This window comes from Triticum dicoccoides, chromosome 7B (assembly GCF_002162155.2).
Source record: "Triticum dicoccoides isolate Atlit2015 ecotype Zavitan chromosome 7B, WEW_v2.0, whole genome shotgun sequence".
NCBI classification, from domain to species: domain Eukaryota; kingdom Viridiplantae; phylum Streptophyta; class Magnoliopsida; order Poales; family Poaceae; genus Triticum; species Triticum dicoccoides.
Window position 1 is genome coordinate 677,701,635 of NC_041393.1, and position 22,124 is coordinate 677,723,758.

Consider the following 22,124-nt stretch of genomic DNA (forward strand, 5'->3'; position numbering starts at 1 on the left):
AACCAATGTTTCACCAGTGCTATTGTTATCAGAGACAAGATGCGTGTGCGGTGTGCTCGTTGCCCCAGAACATAAATCACATTGACATCATCATCTCTTTGCACGGCAGGCTCTCAAGAACCCAGCAAACTGGCTTACAGTTACAACACCTACCATCATCAGTATTACATAATGACACCACCATCGGCGCTCGCTCGATCGACGCCAAACTTTGTTTGAACATTCAGTAGTAGCTTCGGCGGCTCCTGACGGGGACGAATAATAACCTCTTGTAAGTTAGAAAAAAGGACGGCATGGTCATAGCAGACACTACACAAGATGGGGACGGTAAAAAAATCGGCTTACTCGCTCGTTGCAAGGGTCACCTAAGACGATGATCACCTTACCGAAGCACTCCGAGGTAAGCTGTGCCCGTCTGCAGACCTCAGGCACAGCACGCTCGACGCCATGATCCTGGACTCGAAACATACCGGCCATGACCCTTGGCTGTATTTCCAGAATCTGCAAGATACATCAGGCCAGCTCAACCTGAGCACTGTAGCACCGGAACCCGCTCATGTAGATTGTCTTAAAGATGTTCAGGGCGAAGCATATGGGAGCCTTCCTCCTCCGCCACCTCATCACTCCCACTGTCGTCAAGGTTCGGATTTACAATCTGCATTTCAAATTTGCGATCAGTCGGTCAAAATAGTCCAAATATAGGTATTTCCTGAAGAATGATGCAAGCATGGAGCAGCAGTATCCATGTATATAAGATTGCACATTTAGTATATTCACTGGCAAAATGCTTGGAACTAATTGTAGCCTTCGCTGCCAGAAACAGTGAGTGAATACACAGGCCAGTCCTTTGCTGCCTTTAAACATTACTGTAGCCTTCTCTAATTTTGAGCAACCATGAAGTACTAAGGGATCTCTTATCTTTCGTACTCAAAATGAGCAAGATCAGCAACATGAAACTCAACCATCTCGACATTCATTCCGTCAATTAGTGAATGTTGAAGCTCGTCAAGTTGATGTGGTATGCTTAAATTAATTACCCCCTCCGATCCATATTATTTGTCGCTGCTTTAGTACAACTTTCTTAGCAAGCCTGGAAAGTTTGCTCATCAACCATCTCGACACCAAATTAGTCGGTGATCTCTATGCCCTCAAGTGCCGAACAGTTTGCTAGCAAGCCTGGAAAGTCTCCAGATATCTGAACACATTGATTAAGTCTTCTGAGTTTTGTAAAGCCACGTATGCCAGGGTGTGGCTTTATAGACACAGCAGCGAGAGGCAAGGGCTGCACACAAGAGCTGCCTTGAACACCCAAGGCCTCAAGAGGAAAGTGATGAACTTCTATGGATGGCGAATAAGTTTCTTCAGACCAAAAGCTATGATCTTTGCTTTCGATGAAGCGACTAAGTGGATCCACCTGTCAAGATTATCAAAGTCCTCTTTGTGCAAGCCACACCTGATGCATAACTTATGGATCCATATCCCACTATGCCACTGAATAACCCAATTTACAGCCTCAATGAACTTAACTCGTTTTATTTTGAGAAGATCATCAATTGATCGTTCATCATTTGTAAATCAGATCACTCGGGCCATAAAAACACAGATTACAGTGGAACGTCTAGAGCATTTTGCAACTTATCGAAACAATGCTTGTCCTTACAGCCTCTTTAAGTGGAAGCAATGACATCACAACACGTTGAATCTCTTGTGACAGCAAAGGGACTGAATATTTAGTCAGGTTAAATTTGAACTAAATTAACTAGTAGACGAGCAATAGCCACTAATTACTCAAATGAAAACACACAATGACCTGAAAGTGCGCACAAGAGAAATCAGACCAGATGCAAAATGTAATTTTTTGTAGTGTCGTTTCAATGGGTGTTTTGCAGTCTTCTTTTTCAACAATTTAGTGGTGCCAAGTACACATGGAGTTTAGTCTATTGTTCATTTCGGCGCAATTCTTTTACTGCTTCCACTTATCATTAATGTACCTCTTGGATTTTGCAATTTTGCACTAGGGGTTATCTGCCTGACCTTGTTCAGTTAAGCTACGGAGTATTTGGGAAACAAGGGATGAACACATGTTTTCGAGGTACTCTTCCTAGGGATTCTACTGCTGTGGCTGGCTTCCAGAAGAACAAACACAGGAAACACATTCAGCAGGCGGCCCTGCAAGCTGCCCCCAGTGGCAACTGAAGATTTCTCTAGTGAGCCCGGCTCAGCTCTAGTAGGCCGGTGGTCGGAAGACTGGAAGCAGGTTGAGGGCATCAACCTGTGGTGTCCTGGTGAAGCCTTTAGTTTGCTAGTTTTCTCAGTGACAATTTTTGGTTGTGCTTCTGGCCGTTTGTACGCCATTGTCAGGTTGCAGACTGTGCAGCCTGATTTGAATTCTGGAGCCTGTATGCAGCTGTACCGAAACCAAACCGGTTTCAGTAAGGAAACTAGGTGGCTGTTGCTCCTTTTATTGAAAAAAGAACAAGTGTGTAGTGTATAGGCTCATTTGGCAGGAAGTAACTCAACGATTTTCCTTTCTCTAGCTACTCAAGCAAGCCGATGCCCTCTCTGTTGGTGTAGCAAACAACTTGAGCAATAAACCGTAAAAGTGAGGCTCACTGAAAAAGTAAAAGACATGGATTGGACCATAATCTAAGCTCCCTGCCCCTGCCCCAGGCAACAAAGCCCATAAAATACCAGATTTTTTTTCTTTGCCCCAAAGGTTCAGATCCGTGGGGAACACCCCAAGGATCACATCAAAGGACTAAGGGCTTGTTTGGGACTGCTCTGCTTCATCAAAATCAGTTTCGCTCCACCAAATCCACTTTGGAGCAGTTTTATACAGAAGTTGTAGCACTACCGAAGAGAATGTTTGGCTTGCATGCAGCTCCAACTTCAAGAGTGGGAAATTGGTGAAAAGGAACTATTTGATTGGTTGAGGGGGAAGGAAACGAAGGGTATCCACTTACTGGTGGCAGTGGTGGGTAATTTTCCCCCAACTCCAGCTTCTAGAGTTTTTTGGAGCACCCCCTCAGGAGCTTCATAAAAATCTGGGAGTTGTACTCCAGATTCTACTTTTTTTGTGGAGCGGCATATCGTGAAGTTACCCTGTTTGGCTCGTATTTTCCAGAGCGAAGCTGAATTTTAAGGAGCAGAGCAGTCCCAAACAGGCTCTAATTTTCACGCAGTGGTTGGATCCTTAGGATAATAATATTATTTTCCCTTGCTGTGATGTGAGGAGAAGAATGGGAAGAGAGGGACCGGCGGAATGGCAGTTACCCAGGAAGGTTCTCCATCCAAAAGAACGGCTCGTCGCCGACGCCGTGGTGGTGCTCCGTCGACGCATCGTCCATTGGCTGCAGCCTGCAGGGAGGAACGGCGGGTTAAGGGGGGAAGGGATTTCGCACTTGGCCGATCTACTCAGGAACGCCCACACTGCTGCTTACTTGCTGGGCTGGAGGAGGGGGAGGAGCTACTTCGTCGTCATCTTCTCCTGCTCCGGCCATTGCTGCTGCAAGATCGGCGGAGCTCCCTGGAGTCCAGACCAGACGACGGATGTTTCTTAGATGGGCTGGGCTCCGTTCATTCTCCAGCCCAGCTTCACGGGCCGAGACCCACACGAGCCCTTCTCATCCCCGAGGCGCTGCGCTGCGTTTCAGCGTTTGCTTGCCATACATTAGTCCCACCTCGGAAGTTTACAGCGCGCCGAACCGGTTTATAAGGCGAGAGGCTGCCAACGGCAGCACGACCTTACTTGAACAGGATCTGTTCTATAGGCTCGTACCGCTGCATCCGTTACCAATAAGGAGGCAAGCACTTCAGTCTGGTTGATGTATTCTGACCACTGGGCCAGAGCGTGATTAACGGCCAGGATTCATCTGATGGATGGATCCGACGGCTGTAGAGTATCGTTCCTGCCAGGCCTTGTCTCTGTGCAGGGTGGCCCAGTGGTTGTCTGACAGACACAAATCTTTTTATTTTTTTGCCTCTACTAACGGCACCTCTTTCATTTCTTACCTACACAATATTGGTCTACAAATAATCATTTCTTGCCTGCAGGATATTCATCTAAAAGACTTGCTTACCTGCAGAATATTGGTCTAAAAGATCTACAAATAAATCTGCAGTTTCATTTTTGGGACTTCTTTAACCGCATAACCTAGTCGTAGTCTCGTTGCTCCAGAACAATTCAACAAGATTAGTAATAACTAAAACTGCGACAAAACCATTGGTAAAGCAGTAAATGATCCTGATACGCACTGGCAACTGATGAGCGTTTCAAGCTTGAAAACAACAAAAAGAAATGTTTGCTTGCTTGATTTCTTCTGTGAATCTGAAGACTCTAAACCAATACAAAACTGAGCTGGGATGAAGCTGGCATGCAAGAAATTCACACAAAAAACAAACAAACAATCGTGATGCATAATGATTCTTCCAATAAAACAAGAAATTCACACAAAAAACAAACAAACAAATGTGATGCATAATGATTCTTTCCATTCAATCAGTGCATCAATAAACTCAACAGGGGCTCCCCTACTGTTCAGGGCCAAACACAAATTCCATCGCAATTTCACTCCAGGTGACAAGGCTGTAGACTCGCCTGACGGTAACGGAGCCTTCAGTTCTACATCTCACTAAAAGAAAAAGAAAAAGAAAACTCGCTTCTAATCCTCGACCAGCAAGACCATTTGCTTCAAAGCAATGAGACATTGCTGGGAGGAAGAACTAGATGTTCGGAGGCGACACCACAGAATCTCTCTTCTTCTCATTCCAAAGCCAACTGGGGATAACTGAGCTAGAGATTCAACCATCAGCGGTACAGTAAAGGGACTTGGTCTGGGACTGGTGCGGGGGTTTCCCTCTGCAGGTTTCCTTCTCGACAAATCCCGCTACAAGAAAGATGATAGATAGATTGTACAGCTTTCAGCGTTTCTTCTTATAACTGTCCAGACGTAGCTTCAGCTGCAGAGATAAGAATCAATCAGCTCAGATTCAAACAGTGAATACGCGGCACAAACTAAAGTAAAATTGACGGGCCAATGGAGCAAAACTATGACGATCAGGCAATCTTGCATGAGGCCTGGTTGAGACTTGATGTGTGTTGATCCTTGCCCCAGAAAAATAAAACACACCGAGATTATCCATCACATGGACATCATTGTCTCTTTGCATGACAGGCTCTCAAGAACCCAGCGAACTGGCTTACAGCACCAACATATTCGGTATTACATGATGCCACCATCGGCGCTCGATCGACCCCAAACTTTGTTTGAGCATTCATCACTCAAGTTCTTTCAGCAGCCACCATCAGCGGCACCTGACCTCTTGTAAGCAGCCAAAAAAAGGGGATGGCATGGTCACAGCATACAGTACACAGACGGGGACAGTCAAAGGATTGGCTTACTCGCTCACTGTGAAGGGGCACCTGAGACTGTGATCACCTTATACGAAAGCGCTCCAAGGTAGCTGTGCCCATCTGCTGACCTCCCGGGCAGCACACTCGACGCCATGATCCTGGATGGGAAACATACTGGCGGTGACCCTTGGCTGTATTTCCATGTGCTCAAGAAAACAAGCATTCTGCAAGATACAGCACCCCAGTTTGACCTGAGCAATGTAGCACCAAAAACCGCTCATGTGGACCGTCTTGAGATGGTAACGGTGACGCATATGGGAGGGAGCCTTCCTCCACCACCTCATCGCTCCCACCATTCTCAAGGTTCAGATATACCATCTGCATTTCAAAGTTTGCGATCGGTCGGTCAAAGCAGTCCAAGTACAGGTCTTCCTGACAAGTGAAGCAATTATGCAGCAGCAGTATACCTGAGATCCATGTATTTGTTTATTTGAACTGATAAAATGGCACTCACATCCAAATCCAACGTCTCCAGTCGGGGCACAAGTGCACAACATCTAAGGAGCGGGCAAGTTGAAGAACTCCATTATCAGCATTTGGCTGTCTACAGAAGACAGTTAATTGACAAGTCAGATGACTCAAATGAAGAAGCATGCCATGTGGTTTTGTTGTCAGCTTCTACAACTAAACATGACACTAAAACCCAGTTTCAAGAACTATAATGTACGCAAACAAGAATGAATAACTAAATACATAAACACCAGGTAACCTGTTCATATCCATGAATACACGGGCGGCCCTTTGCTGCCTTTAAACATTATTGTAGCCTTCTCTAATTTTGAGCAGCCATGAAGTACTATAGGGATCTCTTGTCCTTCGTGCTCAAAATGGGCAACACTCTGTTTCAAAAATAAAAACAAAACAAGATCAGCAGCATGAAACTCGACCATTTCAAAATTCATTCAGTCAATTAGTAAAAAATAATTTGAGGGAAATTAATAAACATTGAAGCTTGTCAAGTTAGTGCGGTATGCTTCAATTAGTTACACCAAAGCACTCGATGGTCTCTAAGCCCTTGAGTGCTGAACAGTTTGCTAGCAAGACAGGAAAGTCTCCAAATATATGAACATATTCCAGATTAAGTCTTGAGTACTGTAAAGTCACATATAACTGAGTGTGGCTTTATAGAAACAACAGCGAGAAACAAGGAGTGCACACAAGAGCTGACTTGAACACCCAAGGCCTCGAGAGGAAAGTGATGAACTTCTTTAGATGGCGAACAAGTTTTCTTCAGGTGAAAGCCATGATCTATTCAACTATGCCACTGAATAACCCAATTTACATCCTCAATGAACTTAGCTCGTTTTACTTTGAGAAGATCATTAATGGATCGTTCATCAGTTGTAAATCCAGATTACTGGGGCCATAAAAACACAGATTACAGTGGAACGTCCAAAGCATTTTCCAACTTCTCGAAACAATGCTTGTCCTCACAGCCTCTTTAAGTGGAATCGGTGACATCACAACAGGTTGAACCTCCTGTGACAAGAAACGGTCTGGATTTTTAGTCAGGTTGAACTTCAACTAAAACTAACTGGTAGACGAGCAATAGACACTAATAATTACTCAAATCAGAACACACAATGACCTGAAAGTGCACACAAGAGAAATCAGACCAGATGCAAATTGCAACTTTTTGTAGTGTAGTTTCAATGGGTGTTTTGCAGTCTTCTTTGTAACAATTTTGCGGTGCCAAGTAACACAGAGAGTGTAGTCTATTGTTCATTTCGGCCCAATCCTATTACTGCCTCTTGGAATTTGCAATTTAGCAGTAGGGGTTGCCTGCATGGCCGTGTTCATTTGGGCTATTTGGAAAACAAGGAATGAAGCATGCTATTGTACGCCATTGTCAGTTCGCAGCTTGTGCAGCCTGATTTGAGCTGTAACCCGAATGCAGTGTTACCGAAGCAGAAACGATTTCAGTAACAAAATTAGGTGGCCGTTGCGCCTGGAAGAAGTGTGTGGTGTAGACGCTCATTCGGCAGCAAGTAATTCAACGATTTTCCATTCTCTAGCAACTCAAGCAAGCTGATGTCATCCCTGTTGGTGTAGCAAACAACTTGAGCAATAAACCGTAAAAGTGAGGCTCACTGAAAAAGTAAAAGACATGGATTGGACTATAATCTAAGCTCCCTGCCCCTGCCCCAGGCAACAAAGCCCATAAAATACCAGATTTTTTTTTCTTTGCCCCAAAGGTTCAGATCCGTGGGGAACACCCCAAGAATCACATCAAAGGACTAATTTTCACGCAGTGGTTGGATCCGTAGGGTAATAATATTTTCCCTTGCTGTGATGTGAGGAGAAGAATGGGAAGAGAGGGACCGGCGGAATGGCAGTTACCCAGGAAGGTTCTCCATCCGAAAGAACGGCTCGTCGCCGACGCCGTGGTGGTGCTCCGCCGACGCCGTGGTGGTGCTCCGCCGCCGCGTCGCCCATGGGCTTCAGCCTGCAGGGAGGGAGGAACGGCGGGTTAAGTGCGGAAGGGATTTCGCACTTGACCGATCTACTCAGGAACGCCCATACTGCTGCTTACTTGCTGGTCTAGAGGAGGAGGAGGGGGAGGGGGAGGAGCTACTTCGTCGCCATTGCTGCTGCAAAGATCGGCGGAGCTCCCTGGAGTCCAGACCAGACGACGGATGTTTCTTAGATGGGCTGGGCCCCGTTCATTATCCAGCCCAGCTTCACGGGCCTAGACCCACACGACACGAGCCCTTCTCACCCCACATCGCTTGGAGGCGCTGCGTTTCAGCGTTGCTTGCCATACATTAGTCCCACCTCAGAAGTTTACAGCGAGCGGAACCGGTTTATAAGGCGCGGCGCTGCAGTTCACAGCACGACCTTACTTGAACAGGATCTGTTCTATAGACTCGTACCGCTGCATCCTTTACCAATAAGGAGGCAAGCACTTCAGTCTGGTTGATGTATTCTGACCACTGGGCCAGAGCGTTTATTAATGGCCAGGATTCATCTGATGGATGGATCCGACGGCTGTAGAGGATTGTTGCTGTTATTAATGGCCAGGATTCATCTGATGGATGGATCCGACGGCTGTAGAGGATTGTTGCTGCCAGGCCTTGTCTGCGCAGGGTGGCCCGGTGGTTGTCTGACAGACACAAATCTTTTTAATTTTTGCCTCTACTAAGGGCACCTCTTTCATTTCTTACCTACACATACTAGCGTGATTAATCATTTCTTGCCTGCGGGATATTCATCTAAAAGACTTGCTTACCTGCAGAATATTGGTCTAAAAGATCTACAAATAAATCTGCAGTTTCATTTTTGGGACTTCTTTAACCACATACCTAATCGTAATCTCCTTGCCCCAGAACAATTCAACAAGATTAATAACCAAAACTGCGACAAAACCATTGGTAAAGCAGTAAATGATCCTGATACGCACTGCCAACTGATGATCGTTTCAAGCTTGAAAACAACAAAAAGAAATGTTTGCTTGCTTGATTTCTTCTCTGAATCTGAAGACTCTAAACCAATACAAAACTGAGCTGGGATGAAGCTGCCAGCCTGGACTGCCTGCTCAAGATTCTTCTCCTTTTCGACATGCAATAATTCACACAAAAAATAACAAACAAATGTGATGCATAATGATTCTTTCCATTCAATCAGTGCATCAATAAACTCGACAAGGGCTCCCCTACTGTTCAGGGTCAAACACAAATTCCATCACGATTTCACTCCACAAGGCTGTAGGCTCGCCTGACGGTAACGGGAGCCTTCGGTTCTACATCTCGCTAAAAGAACAGATAAAAAAAACTCGCTTCTAATCCTCGACCAGCAAGGCCATTTGCTTCAAAAGCAAGGAGACATTGCCGGGAGGCAGAACTAGATGGTCGGAGGCGACGCCACAGAACCTCTCCTCATTCCAAGGCCAACTGGGGATAACTGAGCTAGAGATTCAACCATCAGCGGTACAGTGCAGGAGGGACTAGGGCTGGGACTGGTGCGGCGGTTTCCCTCTCTGCAGGTTTCTTTGCCGACAAATCCTGCTACAAGAAAGGTGATTAAAAGATTCATCAAATTTCATGCATAGGGCAGTAGGGTGAAGTGCTGAATGTTGGTAGGTTGCATCAGGAAATGCACGACTCACTTCTGACGGTTGTAGATCTTTCAGCGTTTCTGCTTATAACTGTCCAGACGCAGCTTCAGCTGCAGAGATGAGAATCAAAATGCTCGGATTCAAACAGTGAATGCGCGGCACAAACTAAAGTAAATTTGACGGGCCAGTGGAGCAAAACTATGACGATCAGGCAATCCTGCATGAGGCATGTGTTTGGTTTTCTTTGGACGATACTTTTGGAGTATGGAAATAAGTTGGTAGCTGGAATGTTTGTTTCAAATCATCTGTCATCCTGTGGGATGTGGTAAAAACTAGTTTTGCCAAAATCAATCTTGTAAATGTGGAGGCATGTGGAAATCAAATTCTTCGCTAACAGGTCATGATATCAGAAAAACACCCAAGAACTGCTTATCAGTGGTGTAATCACTTTCAAAGATCAGATGAACATACCTTATTTATGTACTTCAGTTGCTGAAGCACTTCAGCGGTACCCAATTCCTACAATGGAAAGGACAATCCAGATGTCAGTTCTCTATTGCGGTTTTAATTAATACTGAATGGTGCAAAAACTATAAGTGATATTACAGAGCGGTTCCAAGACGACTTCAAATAGGCATGCATGAAAATAATGAAATATACTTGCACATGCTTAATACATCCAAAAGACTGAACAAGGGAGGTCAAGAAATAATATAAACATAACCAACCATCATTTGTGAAGAGCTTGACTAGCCGAATGCAGTCAACATGTAAAGCAAGACAACCATGTACATCCCACAAGGCCACACAAAATAGAGGCAACTATATAACAGAACATACCTGCGGAACAGCACAATCAGCATGAATTGGATCCCAAAGAACTGAACATGAGCAATCCCAATCGCTCGACTGAATGACAAAAAGTGGTGCCCTGCAAAAATTCCCATGGGGTAATGAAAACATGAATGTGTATCTTAACGATATTACCTAAAGGACAGACCCAGTGCATAGAAGCTCCCACACAAGGTGGGGTCTGGGGAGGGATTATAGGAACCTAGTCTTACCCCTGCAAAGTGCAATGCAGAGAGGCTGGTTCGAACCCAGGACCTCTTGGCACAAGTGGGGAGGACTTCACCACTGCGCCAGGCCTGCCCTCATCTTAACGATATTACCTCCGTTCCTAATTATAAGATGTTTTGGATATTTCAATATGGACTCGATACAGACTGAAATGAATGAACAAATACACTAAAACGCGTCTATATACATCCGATTCAGAAAAAGTTAGAACATCTTATAAATGGGAAAGGAGAGAGTAGATCTTAACAAAACACAGAAAACAGAAGAGCCTTCTAACACAACAAGAGGGTAAACCGAGCCCTCATAGACCAATCCATAACTGACAGAAACATTGAAAGAAATTAGGGTGACCTGTGTTACCTCCGCCACTTGCCGCAAATAGCACCTGTGTCCAAGACTTCTTGGCACTGAATCCAGTTACCAATGCTGGTTTTCTTGTCCTCACGCCTTAGTGACAACTGCAACTAAAGCACAGAATGTCAAAATGCATGGCTGAAAATAACCAATAAGGAAATATTTTTATCAATTATCATTAAACAGGTCCAGAGTGTGCGGAGACCTACACTCAGATTTGTCATTTCAGTGGCATCAAGTTCAGCAGGTTCAACAAAATAGTCATCACTGCTGCATAGATGGAGTTACTATTAGAAATTTTATTTGATAATGCCAAGTTGCAAGAAGAAACAATAAAAATATAATTGAAGTAGGGCATACAATTTAAATGCAATTTTAGGATTTAATCTTGCTTATTGTTTATTTCTGTATATCATGGAATTTTGGTAACAAAAGATAAAGTTGGAGAATCTTGACTGGACGAACAGCCTTTCATTAGATGATGCTTAGTACCCCATGGTAAAGATAACACTTTCCACGTAAATCACAATTTTTCATTAATCGAAATTGCTCCTCAAGTTCAAGCTGCTACTCCTGTCCCAGTAGCAATGACAGGCTTAAAGTAAAATTTGATCAAGAGTGAGCATACCCAGAAATTGGACCGGACCACTCTGGAACTTCTGCTTGGAAGTCTCTACCAATCCTTACTTGAGTTTCATATGGTTCAGCATTCGTCAACATATCTCCTTTTGAGCCAAGAACTTGGAGAGGTCTTTGAATATGCTTGGCTGATCCTTTTGTACTCGGCAACATCTCACGCTGCCTCTTAGGTTTCTTCCTTGAACAATCCAGGCAATACCAATCATTATCTGGTATTTTCTTGATGCGACGGTGGCAGCAAAGCAAGTGGAATGCTTCTTCACAACGATCACATATTAACATGCGGCATGGATCTTCAAAAGACCCACAACTCTTGCATGCAAATAAAGTGTTGCTTTCATTATCATCATGGGTTAATGTAGTTGATGTGCTGCTGAGCTCTGATTTTTCGATGAGAACTATATCCCTTTCGAGCAAGGATATGCAAACCTCCCTTGATGTTAACTCCATAAGTGATTCTGTATCAGACTCCCTGGAATCCTGTACCTTGTGATTTATATAAGATGGCCTGCTTGATATGGAAATTGACTTCCTATCATCCACAGTAGAAAGTGACACTGACGAGTTTTTCCAAGAACTTTTAGAAGCTTCTGCGGTATCTTTATATTCTTTTGTATATTCAACAATGTTTGTTTCAGATTTTGAAACTTCTCCATCTGAAGGAACAATAAGTGCTTTCCCAAATTTTTGGACCCGGGGCGAAATATCTTCAAAAGTTGCAGAACTTCTGGTTGTACTTTTCCTCGCATTTCCATCTGTTGCACTCTTGATCACATTTCTGCTTGTACTCCTATTCTTATTTCCATTTGTATTTGTCGGAACAAAATGACATTTCTTGTCCATCCTCCTTCGTTTATACAAATGGTGATCATCTTCTGAAGTAGGAACAAAACAAACACCATCCACAACTGGCGAACTCGAGCTTGAGGATAAATCCAAAAAATTTACTGATGACTTTGATTTCTCCTTCTGACATAAAAAGGTGTTCTTCATAGATTTTAAAGTCATATATTCTCCCATAAAAAGAATGAGACTGTCTCTACCAGTCTTGGACACAAAAATGTTTGGGCCAAGGAAAACTCAGTAGTAGAATTGGATATAGCTGCAAGAGCCTAGTTCTTAACAAGCACAACCTCAAATATCCTTGGCCATAAAACAAATTTGAAATCTTCCCTCCTGCGGCACCTAACAAGCTCTTCAATAAGGATAAGGAAGCATTAAATCAATTTTTTTAAAGGAAAACATTGTATTACTATAAAGTCGAAAGATGTAATAAAATAGTCACGACATTTTGACTTGGTATACCATGTAGCTAGAAGACCGGCGAAGTAACCACAACAAGAGAGATCAATTTGATGAAGACAAAGAGAAAATCTAACCAATTTCATGAGGAGTACGAGGAATTGGATATTTCCACCTTGCATTTTTTTAGCAACTCATACTATTGCCCTCTAGAAGAATCCCAAGCTTCTCTCATGGTCCTAACTATTGCGCGTTGATAGGATTTAATTAACTAGAAGATTAGCGTTGGTCAACCGGTGATTTGTAAGGACATATTTCTTGGGCTTATGACTGAAGTAGAAGTAGAAAACAAACATAATACGCTAGAAAAGCCCCTTGACTCTTTTCTAGTTTCGTTTGCCCCCCTCTCGAATCCGTAGAAGCCTTACCAATTATGCGGATACTACTAGCACACGCCTCAGTGAACATAGTGTATAATAAATATGTCGGTAAATAGACGTTGGATTTCCAAAGAGTAGACAATGGCAAGACGATGTTTGATGACGGAGTTGGGCCGAATCCTACATTTCTAGGAGCCCTTGCTCGGGTGCTCCTCCCAGTGCATTAAATCGACATAACACAACCGACGAGGAAACTCAACAAGGCTTCGTCACTGTCTCCAACCACCCGCCATGGCAGGTTTGGACACCCTTGCCACGGTGACCATACAACCCCTCTCATGACCTCATGTCATGTTTTTATTTTGTTACCCCGTGGTTCCTTTATACTCCCTCCGTGCCAAAATAAGTGTCTCAACTTTGTATTGACAGTAGTACAAAGTTGTACTGAAGTTGAGACACTTATTTTGGGACCGAGGGAGTATATTATAGGTCCAATTACAGGTGTTTGACTCCAACACCTTACGATCCACTGATAACAAGGCCAACTATAATCCTATACACATATTTGACAGTCGACGCAAATTCAAATGTACAAGCTTCGAAGCAATTCGAGTGGTCGGGATACGACCTGGGCACGCCGTCGTGCGATGGATAAATCTGAAGCACAGGCCACACAGGCACATCTTGCGGCGTAGATCTAGGGTTCCTTATCCGAGGGGAGCCTATAGAAAGATCTTGCCTTCCCCGCAGGCCGGTGACCGGATTGACAAACATCGCGATTATCCAAGTTACAAAAAATCCCCATCCCTTTGCTATCCCCCCAATAGCATGGGTTCCCCTCTCCACACCTAGATATTTCTTCCCCAAATTGGGTGGAGGACCCCCACCTCCACGATTCCAACACATCCATCAACAACAAAGTTTCCCAATCCGCCATCCAGCTAGCACCCTACCACGAGCTCTAACCAACAGCGTCACCGAGCAAGCTGTAAATCCGAATCTAAACAGGGGCCGGACCACCAGAACGGATCTGCTCGAATCCGGAGCAAATCGCAGGGAGGGGGGAGAAGAGGACGGAGAAGGGAGGTTACCTGAGACTCCTCGGCGACGCAGCCGTGATGGGAACCGGAAGGTAGGGCAGCGGAGGTGGAAGATATGCCGGGAGATTACAGCGGTGCAGCAATAAAAGAAGTATTAATCTTGAAGCGGCCGTCTCCTCCTCTTCTGCAGTGTGAAATGAACGGTGTGGTTACTCGCAATGGGGGGAACGAGAAAACAAATGAAGTGGGGAAGATGAACCAACATGGATCCGGCGGAAGATATTCTGGAATCGGCGGCCACGGCACCAGCCGCTGCTCGCGCAATCTAGCGGAAGGATATTAGTATATATCTAGGGGAGGCACTGTGCTCTGCCACGCCACCCCCATGGCGTGTGTCAAGAACAAGAAGAGCTCTGCCACCGTGGATATTCATTAAAAAAACAGAGATTTTTCTTCAACAACTTTTTAACATGATAATGGGATTTTTTTTATTTAGCATATGTGTCCATGGGACGCACACGCGCGCAAAGATGAATTTGCCACCCACAAATTGATTAGATTCGGTTTATCACCTTTGTGTTCTGCTTTGCGTCCTGTAAGCTTAGCCTTCCTCAACGATTCTTGTGTCGAATCGGGGCCAAATTCACCTATCTGGGGCCTAGGATGATCGTCGAGAAAGAATGGAGAGCAATTAGGTTGTGGAGAGTGGGTCACCAACCGTGCGGCAAGAATAAAGATGTGGTGATGGATCTGTCGGCACGCCGCCGAAGATTTGGGAGGGGGAGGGGGAAGGAATGGTGGTAGGCTACGGTTACTAGTGAAATTTTTAACATGATAAAGGAATTGATTTATTTAGCCTATGTATCCATAGGATGCACACACACGCAAAGATGAATTTGCCATCCACAAATTGATTAGATTTGGTTTCTCACCTTCGTGTTCTGCTTTGCCCCCTGTAAACTCAGCCTTTCTCGACGACTCTTGTCTCGAATCGGGGCCAAATTTTCCTATCTAGGGCCTAGGGTGATCGTCGAGGAAGAATGGAGAGCAATTAGGTCGCGGCGGAGTGGGTCAACAAACGTGCGGCAAGAATATAGATGTGTTGATGGATCTGTCGGCGTGCCGCCGAAGATTTGGGAGGGGGGAGGAATGGTGGTAGGCTAGGATTACTAGTGAATAAGTATATATAGTTGGTGTGGCTGTGATGTTAAGAGTGAGATCTAGATCTAAGGGAGTGGGCTCCTTTAACCCACATCACCCCTGACTTCAGTAGGGGGCATGTGGGCCAAGCAACTACTTCCGAGTCCAAGGGATACAAAAAAGTTCACTAGTTGAAATAAAAAAAGTCAAACCAAGTAATGCTTCTGGAGTCAAGGGCTACGAAAAAGGTCGCTAGCTGCAATAAAAAAAATCGGCATGACGGCCAAGCAACTACTCAAGGACTGCAGGAAAAGTCCACTAGTTGGAAGAAAAAATCAGGATGCGGGCCAAGCAACTGCTTCCAGAGCCAAGGATTGCAGGAAAAGTCCACTGGTTGGAAGAAAAAAAAGTCGGCATGCGGGCCAAGCAACTGCATCCGGAGCCAATGGCTACTGAAAAGTTCACTAGTTGGAAGAAAAAAAAAGTCGGCATGCGGGCTGTCATGTGGGGCACGTCCTACAGGCGTGGCCCACGCGGCCAGGAGCAGCAGCCGTCGGCCGCATCAGGCGAGGCGTAGGCTGGGCAGGAGTCCTGGTCCTGATACATTAGTTCCTAGAATAAAAGACTAGTTTGTTACGTATAGGTTTCTAGTTTGTTAGCAGCCCATGGGGCCTTTATATATCGTATAATCAGCACCCTTTGAGGGCAAGCAATAAAGTTATTATCTCCTACCTCTTCCTCCGTCTCCTATCCTCTCCTCCCGCACCATTGAGCAGCCAGGCAAAAACCCTAGCGCTCCTATCCACCGAGACTACGAACTACGTAGTCGAGGCCCCGCTGTCTTGGGCACTGAGGCCCTTGACAACTTGGTATCAGGTTCCAGCCGCTCCTCGGCCTCCTCCACGCTGCACCCGCCGCCCCGCCCACCTCATCGCCGCCATCCGCCGCCGCCTCGGTTTCTTCCGCCATGTCGGAACCCACCACCGCTGATTTGGCCAAGATGATCGAAGCCCTGACTGCAACCGTGACATCCCTGCAATCGTCCGTGGCAGCCCTCCAGAAGGAGAAGTCGGCCTCCTCGTCAGCCGCCGATATCAGCCACGACGGACAGCACCACAACGATCGGCCCCCGCGGTTTCAGAAGATGGACTTCCCCAAGTTCGACGGCAAGTCCGACCCGCTCGCTTTCCTCAACAGATGCGAGTCCTTCTTCCATCAACAACGGATCGCCGAGGAGGAGAAAGTCTGGATGGCATCATACAACCTTGAGGGTTCTGCCCAGCTGTGGTACATGCAGGTCCAGCGTGACGAGGGCACTCCGCCGTGGCACCGCTTTTCCGAGCTGCTCAACCTCCGCTTCGGGCCTCCTCTGCGCGCGAACCCGCTGGGTGAACTGATGGCGTGCATGAGGATATCACGGCGGGTACGCGGCAGCAGTCGTGGGCTCTCTCCGACGGCCTCGTCACTTTCAACGGCCGCCTCTACATTCCGCCGTCGTCCCTGCTACTCCAGGAGATTCTCAGTGCCGTGCACGATGATGGGCATGAAGGCGTCCTGCGCACCTTGCATCGTCTCCGCCGCGACTTCCACGCACCTAACCTTCGCAAGACGGTGCAAGAGTACATCCGCACTTGCAGTACTTGCCAGAGGTACAAGTCCGAGCACTTGCACCCCGCTGGGCTGTTGCTGCCGCTGCCGGTGCCCACGGGCGTGTGGACTGACGTCGGCATCGACTTCGTGGAAGCGCTCCCTCGCGTGGGCGGGAAGTCTGTCATCCTCACCGTGGTGGATCGCTTCAGCAAGTATTGCCACTTTGTGGCGCTGGCCCACCTGTACACGGCAGAGATTGTTGCCAAACGCAGGTGTTCTTCGCTGAGATTGTTCGTCTCTATGGCGTGCCGCAGTTCATGGTCTCTGACCGCGACCCCGTCTTCACCTCGGCTTTTTGGCGGGAGCTCATGCGCCTCACCGGGACAAAGCTGCACATGACGTCAGCGTTTCATCCATAGTCGGATGGCCAAACAGAGGCTGCTAACAAGATCATTGTGATGTACCTACGTTGTCTCACCGGGGATCGTCCCAGGCAGTGGCTCCGGTGGCTTCCCTGGGCCGAGTACATCTACAACACCGCCTACCAGACAACGACCCAAGAAACTCCGTTCAAGCTTGTGTATGGTCGTGACCCTCCCACTATTCGCTCTTACGAGCCGGGCGACACGAGGGTAGCCGCAGTGGCCAGGAGCATGGCGGAGCGCGACGAGCTTCTCGAGGACGTCCGCTATCGTCTACAATAGGCACAGGCGGTCTACAAGTCCTACTACGACAGACGCCATCGGGACATTCGGCATGACGTGGGCGATTGGGTCTGGCTTCGCCTTCGCCAGCGCGTCGCGTCCTCTCTCAACTTGCCAACCAGGGGCAAGCTCAAGCCACGCTTCTATGGGCCGTACCGCATTTCAGAGGTCGTCAATGACGTGGCTTACCGCCTTGAGCTTCCGGCACGCTCGCGCCTCCATGACGTGTTCCACGCGGGCCTCCTCAAGAAGTTCTTCGGCACGCCTCCAACTGCACCGCCGGGTTTGCCTCCGATCCACAACGGAGCGGCTGTTCCAGAACCGGAGCGCGTGACTCGTGCGCGCCTAGCACGCGGCGTTCGCCAGCTACTCGTCCACTGGAAGGGTGAAGCAGCATCATCAGCTACATGGGAGGATCTTGACAGTTTCGTCGAGCGCTACCCCGCTTTTCAGCTCGAGGACGAGCTGCTCGTCGAGGGGGGGAGAGATGTCATGTGGGGCACGTCCTACAGGCGTGGGCCACGCGGCCAGGAGCAGCAGCCGTCGGCCGCATCAGGTGAGGCGTAGGCTGGGCAGGAGTCCTGGTCCTAATACATTAGTTCCTAGAATAAAAGACTAGTTTGTTACGTATAGGTTTCTAGTTTGTTAGCAGCCCATGGAGCCTTTATATATCATATAATCAGCACCCTTTGAGGGCAAGCAATAAAGTTATTATCTCCTACCTCTTCCTCCGTCTCCTATCCTCTCCTCCCGCACCATTGAGCAGCCAGGCAAAAACCCTAGCGCTCCTATCCACCGAGACTACGAACTACGTAGTCGAGGCCCCGCTGTCTTGGGCACTGAGGCCCTTGACAACTTGGTATCAGGTTCCAGCCGCTCCTCGGCCTCCTCCACGCTGCACCCGCCGCCCCGCCCACCTCATCGCCGCCATCCGCCGCCGCCTCGGTTTCTTCCGCCATGTCGGAACCCACCACCGCTGATTTGGCCAAGATGATCGAAGCCCTGACTGCAACCGTGACATCCCTGCAATCGTCCGTGGCAGCCCTCCAGAAGGAGAAGTCGGCCTCCTCGTCAGCCGCCGATATCAGCCACGACGGACAGCACCACAACGATCGGCCCCCGCGGTTTCAGAAGATGGACTTCCCCAAGTTCGACGGCAAGTCCGACCCGCTCGCTTTCCTCAACAGATGCGAGTCCTTCTTCCATCAACAACGGATCGCCGAGGAGGATAAAGTCTGGATGGCATCATACAACCTCGAGGGTTCTGCCCAGCTGTGGTACATGCAGGTCCAACGTGACGAGGGCACTCCGCCGTGGCACCGCTTTTCCGAGCTGCTCAACCTCCGCTTCGGGCCTCCTCTGCGCGCGAACCCGCTGGGTGAACTGATGGCGTGCAAGCGCACGACATCCGTCGTCGACTTCCAGGAGCGGTTTGAGGCGCTCCTTCCCCGGGCAGGCTCCTTGTCGGAAACGCAGAAAGTTCAGATCTTCACCGCAGGCCTCCAGCCACCCCTCAGCCTCGACGTGGAAATCCATAACCCGCAGTCCCTCGCTGTCGCCATGAGCCTCGCCCGCAAATTGGAGCTGCGCGACCAGTGCGCGCTTTCTGCCGCGCCACCGGTGCGTTTTCCGCAGAAGGGCATTCTGCCGACGCCAGGACCACGCCTCGCGCCCCCCGCACCGGCCCCACCAGCCGCACCCCAGCATGGCCACAATCTGCCGGACGGGCGCCCAATCAAACGTCTCTCCCAGACAGAGATGGAGGAACGCCGTCGCCTGGGCCTATGCTTCAACTGTAACGAGAAGTTTGGCAGGGGCCACAACCGCGTGTGCCAGCGCATCTTTCTCCTCGACTTAGCGCCGGACGACGACGACGACGACGCGGCCTCCGCTACTGATGATGCATCGCGGGCCGACCCTCAGATCTCGCTCCACGCAATCTCCGGGGTGCGCACGAGCGAAACCATGCAGATGCATATTACTCTCGGGGGTGTCTCCCTCCTCGCCCTGATCGACTCAGGCTCCACCCACAACTTCATCGCCAAGGAGGCGGACGCTCGTGCTACGCTGCCATCCCCCACCACCGAGAAGATGCGCATCACGGTGGCCAACGGCGAGCGTGTTCCGTGCCAGGGCGCGTACCGCGTCGTGCCCTTTCGCATCGGCCAAGAGGAGTTCTCGGAGGATTTCCTCGCCTTGCCGCTCGCGGGCTACGACATCGTCCTGGGCACGCAGTGGCTGGCGACGCTCGGACCGATCCTGTGGGATTTCCGCGCCCTCTCCATGACATTTTGGTGGAGGGGCCATCGGGTGTGCTGGCGCGGCATTGCAGGACCGGACGGGCCAGCCCTGAAATCATGCAGCGGCCGCGACTTCCTCGACGCCATCATCACCGAGTTCGACGGCATCTTCGCTGAACCCTCTGGCGTGCCACCGCCCCGCAGCCGCGACCACGGCATCACCCTGCTGCCCGGTTCCGCCCCGGTGGCCGTCCGTCCGCATCGCTACCCGGCCGCGCACAAGGGCGAGCTGGAGCGTCAGTGCACCGCCATGCTCGCCCAGGGCATCATCCGAGCGAGTTGTTCCGCATTCTCGTCCCCGGTACTGCTGGTCCGCAAGGCCGACGGGTCCTGGCGCTTCTGCATCGACTACCGCGCCCTAAACGCCATTACTGTCAAGAATGCATTTCCGATCCCGGTGGTGAACGAACTCCTCGACGAGCTCCGGCACGCTCGTTTCTTCACCAAGCTCGACTTGCGCTCCGGCTACCACCAGGTGCGGATGCGTGCGGAGGACATCCCGAAGACCGCCTTCCGTACTCATGACGGCCTCTATGAGTTCCTGGTGATGCCGTTCGGCCTCTGCAACGCGCCGGCAACGTTCCAGGCCCTCATGAACGATCTGCTGCGGCCGTACCTGCGCCGTTTTGTTCTCGTCTTCTTTGACGACATCCTCATTTTCAGCGAGACATGGGCTGACCATCTCCGACATGTGCGCACCGTCTTCACCGTCCTGCACCAGCACCGGCTCTTCGTCAAGCGATCCAAATGCGCATTCGCCGTCGAGTCGATCTCATACCTGGGTCACACCATCTCCGCTGCAGGAGTGGCCATGGATCCGAAAAAGGTGCAGGCAGTGGCCGAATGGCCGCAACCACGCTCGGCGCGCGCGGTTCGGGGGTTTCTCGGCCTTGTGGGGTACTACCGCAAGTTTGTCAAGGAGTTTGGCGTGGTTGCCGCGCCACTAACGGCCCTCCTTCGCAAGGATGGTTTCTCCTGGTCGCCGGAGGCGGCAGCAGCTTTTGACGCCCTCAAGACGACAGTCACCACGGCTCCCGTCCTCGCGTTACCGGATTTCACGCGGTCGTTCATCGTCGAGTGTGACGCCTCGACATACGGCTTTGGGGTCGTCCTTCTTCAGGACCAACACCCGGTGGCTTTCTTTAGCCAGCCAGCCGCGCCACGTCACCGTTCCCTGGCAGCATATGAACGGGAACTCATCGGCCTGGTGCTCGCGATTCGTCACTGGAGACCGTACCTCTGGGGGCGCCAATTTGTGGTAAAAACGGATCACTACAGTCTCAAATTTCTACTTGACCAGCGTTTGGCAACCATCCCGCAGCATCATTGGGTCGGCAAACTACTGGGGTTCGACTTTACCGTGGAGTACAAGGCCGGTAGTACAAACACGGTGGCGGATGCCCTTTCCCGCCGCGACACGGAGGAGACGTGGATCATGGCGATCTCGGGTCCTCGCTTCGACTTCATCGATCGCCTCCGGCAAGCGACGTCCACAGATCCGGCGCTCGTCACGCTGCGTGAGGATATCACGGCGGGTACGCGGCAGCAGTCGTGGGCTCTCTCCGACGGCCTCGTCACTTTCAACGGCCGCCTCTACATTCCACCGTCGTCCCTGCTACTCCAGGAGATTCTCAGTGCCGTGCACGATGATGGGCATGAAGGCGTCCTGCGCACCTTGCATCGTCTCCGCCGCGACTTCCACGCACCTAACCTTCGCAAGACGGTGCAAGAGTACATCCGCACTTGCAGTACTTGCCAGAGGTACAAGTCCGAGCACTTGCACCCCGCTGGGCTGTTGCTGCCGCTGCCGGTGCCCACGGGCGTGTGGACTGACGTCGGCATCGACTTCGTGGAAGCGCTCCCTCGCGTGGGCGGGAAGTCTGTCATCCTCACCGTGGTGGATCGCTTCAGCAAGTATTGCCACTTTGTGGCGCTGGCCCACCTGTACACGGCAGAGATTGTTGCCAAACGCAGGTGTTCTTCGCTGAGATTGTTCGTCTCCATGGCGTGCCGCAGTTCATGGTCTCTGACCGCGACCCCGTCTTCACCTCGGCTTTTTGGCGGGAGCTCATGCGCCTCACCGGGACAAAGCTGCACATGACGTCAGCGTTTCATCCATAGTCGGATGGCCAAACAGAGGCTGCTAACAAGATCATTGTGATGTACCTACGTTGTCTCACCGGGGATC

General features: G+C 49.2%; 1 protein-coding gene, 1 non-coding gene and 3 pseudogenes across 10 annotated transcripts; 2 read left to right on the forward strand and 3 right to left on the reverse strand.

Annotated features, from left to right (window-relative positions):
• Positions 1 to 568: 568 nt before the first annotated feature.
• On the reverse strand, positions 569 to 3,347 carry LOC119339370 (annotated as a pseudogene).
• Positions 3,348 to 3,738: 391 nt separating this feature from the next.
• On the forward strand, positions 3,739 to 3,959 carry LOC119342520. Its single transcript, XR_005165641.1, has one exon. It is a non-coding gene; the product is annotated as a small nucleolar RNA U3 (small nucleolar RNA).
• Positions 3,960 to 4,920: 961 nt separating this feature from the next.
• On the reverse strand, positions 4,921 to 8,148 carry LOC119339371 (annotated as a pseudogene).
• A 98-nt stretch (positions 8,149 to 8,246) lies between these two features.
• Positions 8,247 to 8,526, forward strand: LOC119342522 (annotated as a pseudogene).
• Positions 8,527 to 8,993: 467 nt separating this feature from the next.
• Positions 8,994 to 14,587, reverse strand: LOC119341899. Of its 9 annotated transcripts, none has more exons than XM_037613751.1 (9): positions 14,466 to 14,587; positions 14,254 to 14,386; positions 11,530 to 12,716; positions 11,111 to 11,171; positions 10,908 to 11,011; positions 10,308 to 10,398; positions 9,939 to 9,986; positions 9,519 to 9,577; positions 8,994 to 9,414 (listed from the first exon to the last, which is right to left on the reverse strand). In XM_037613751.1, exons 3-8 carry the CDS (start codon positions 12,558 to 12,560, stop codon positions 9,539 to 9,541), a joined length of 1,374 nt encoding a protein of 457 aa, XP_037469648.1. In that variant the 5' UTR covers positions 12,561 to 12,716; positions 14,254 to 14,386; positions 14,466 to 14,587; the 3' UTR covers positions 8,994 to 9,414; positions 9,519 to 9,538. The 9 variants fall into 9 exon arrangements, with proteins under 9 accessions (XP_037469648.1, XP_037469647.1, XP_037469652.1 ...); XM_037613750.1 differs by having other exon boundaries at positions 11,530 to 12,725; XM_037613755.1 differs by having other exon boundaries at positions 10,908 to 11,005; positions 11,111 to 11,168; positions 11,530 to 12,735.
• Positions 14,588 to 22,124: the final 7,537 nt, after the last annotated feature.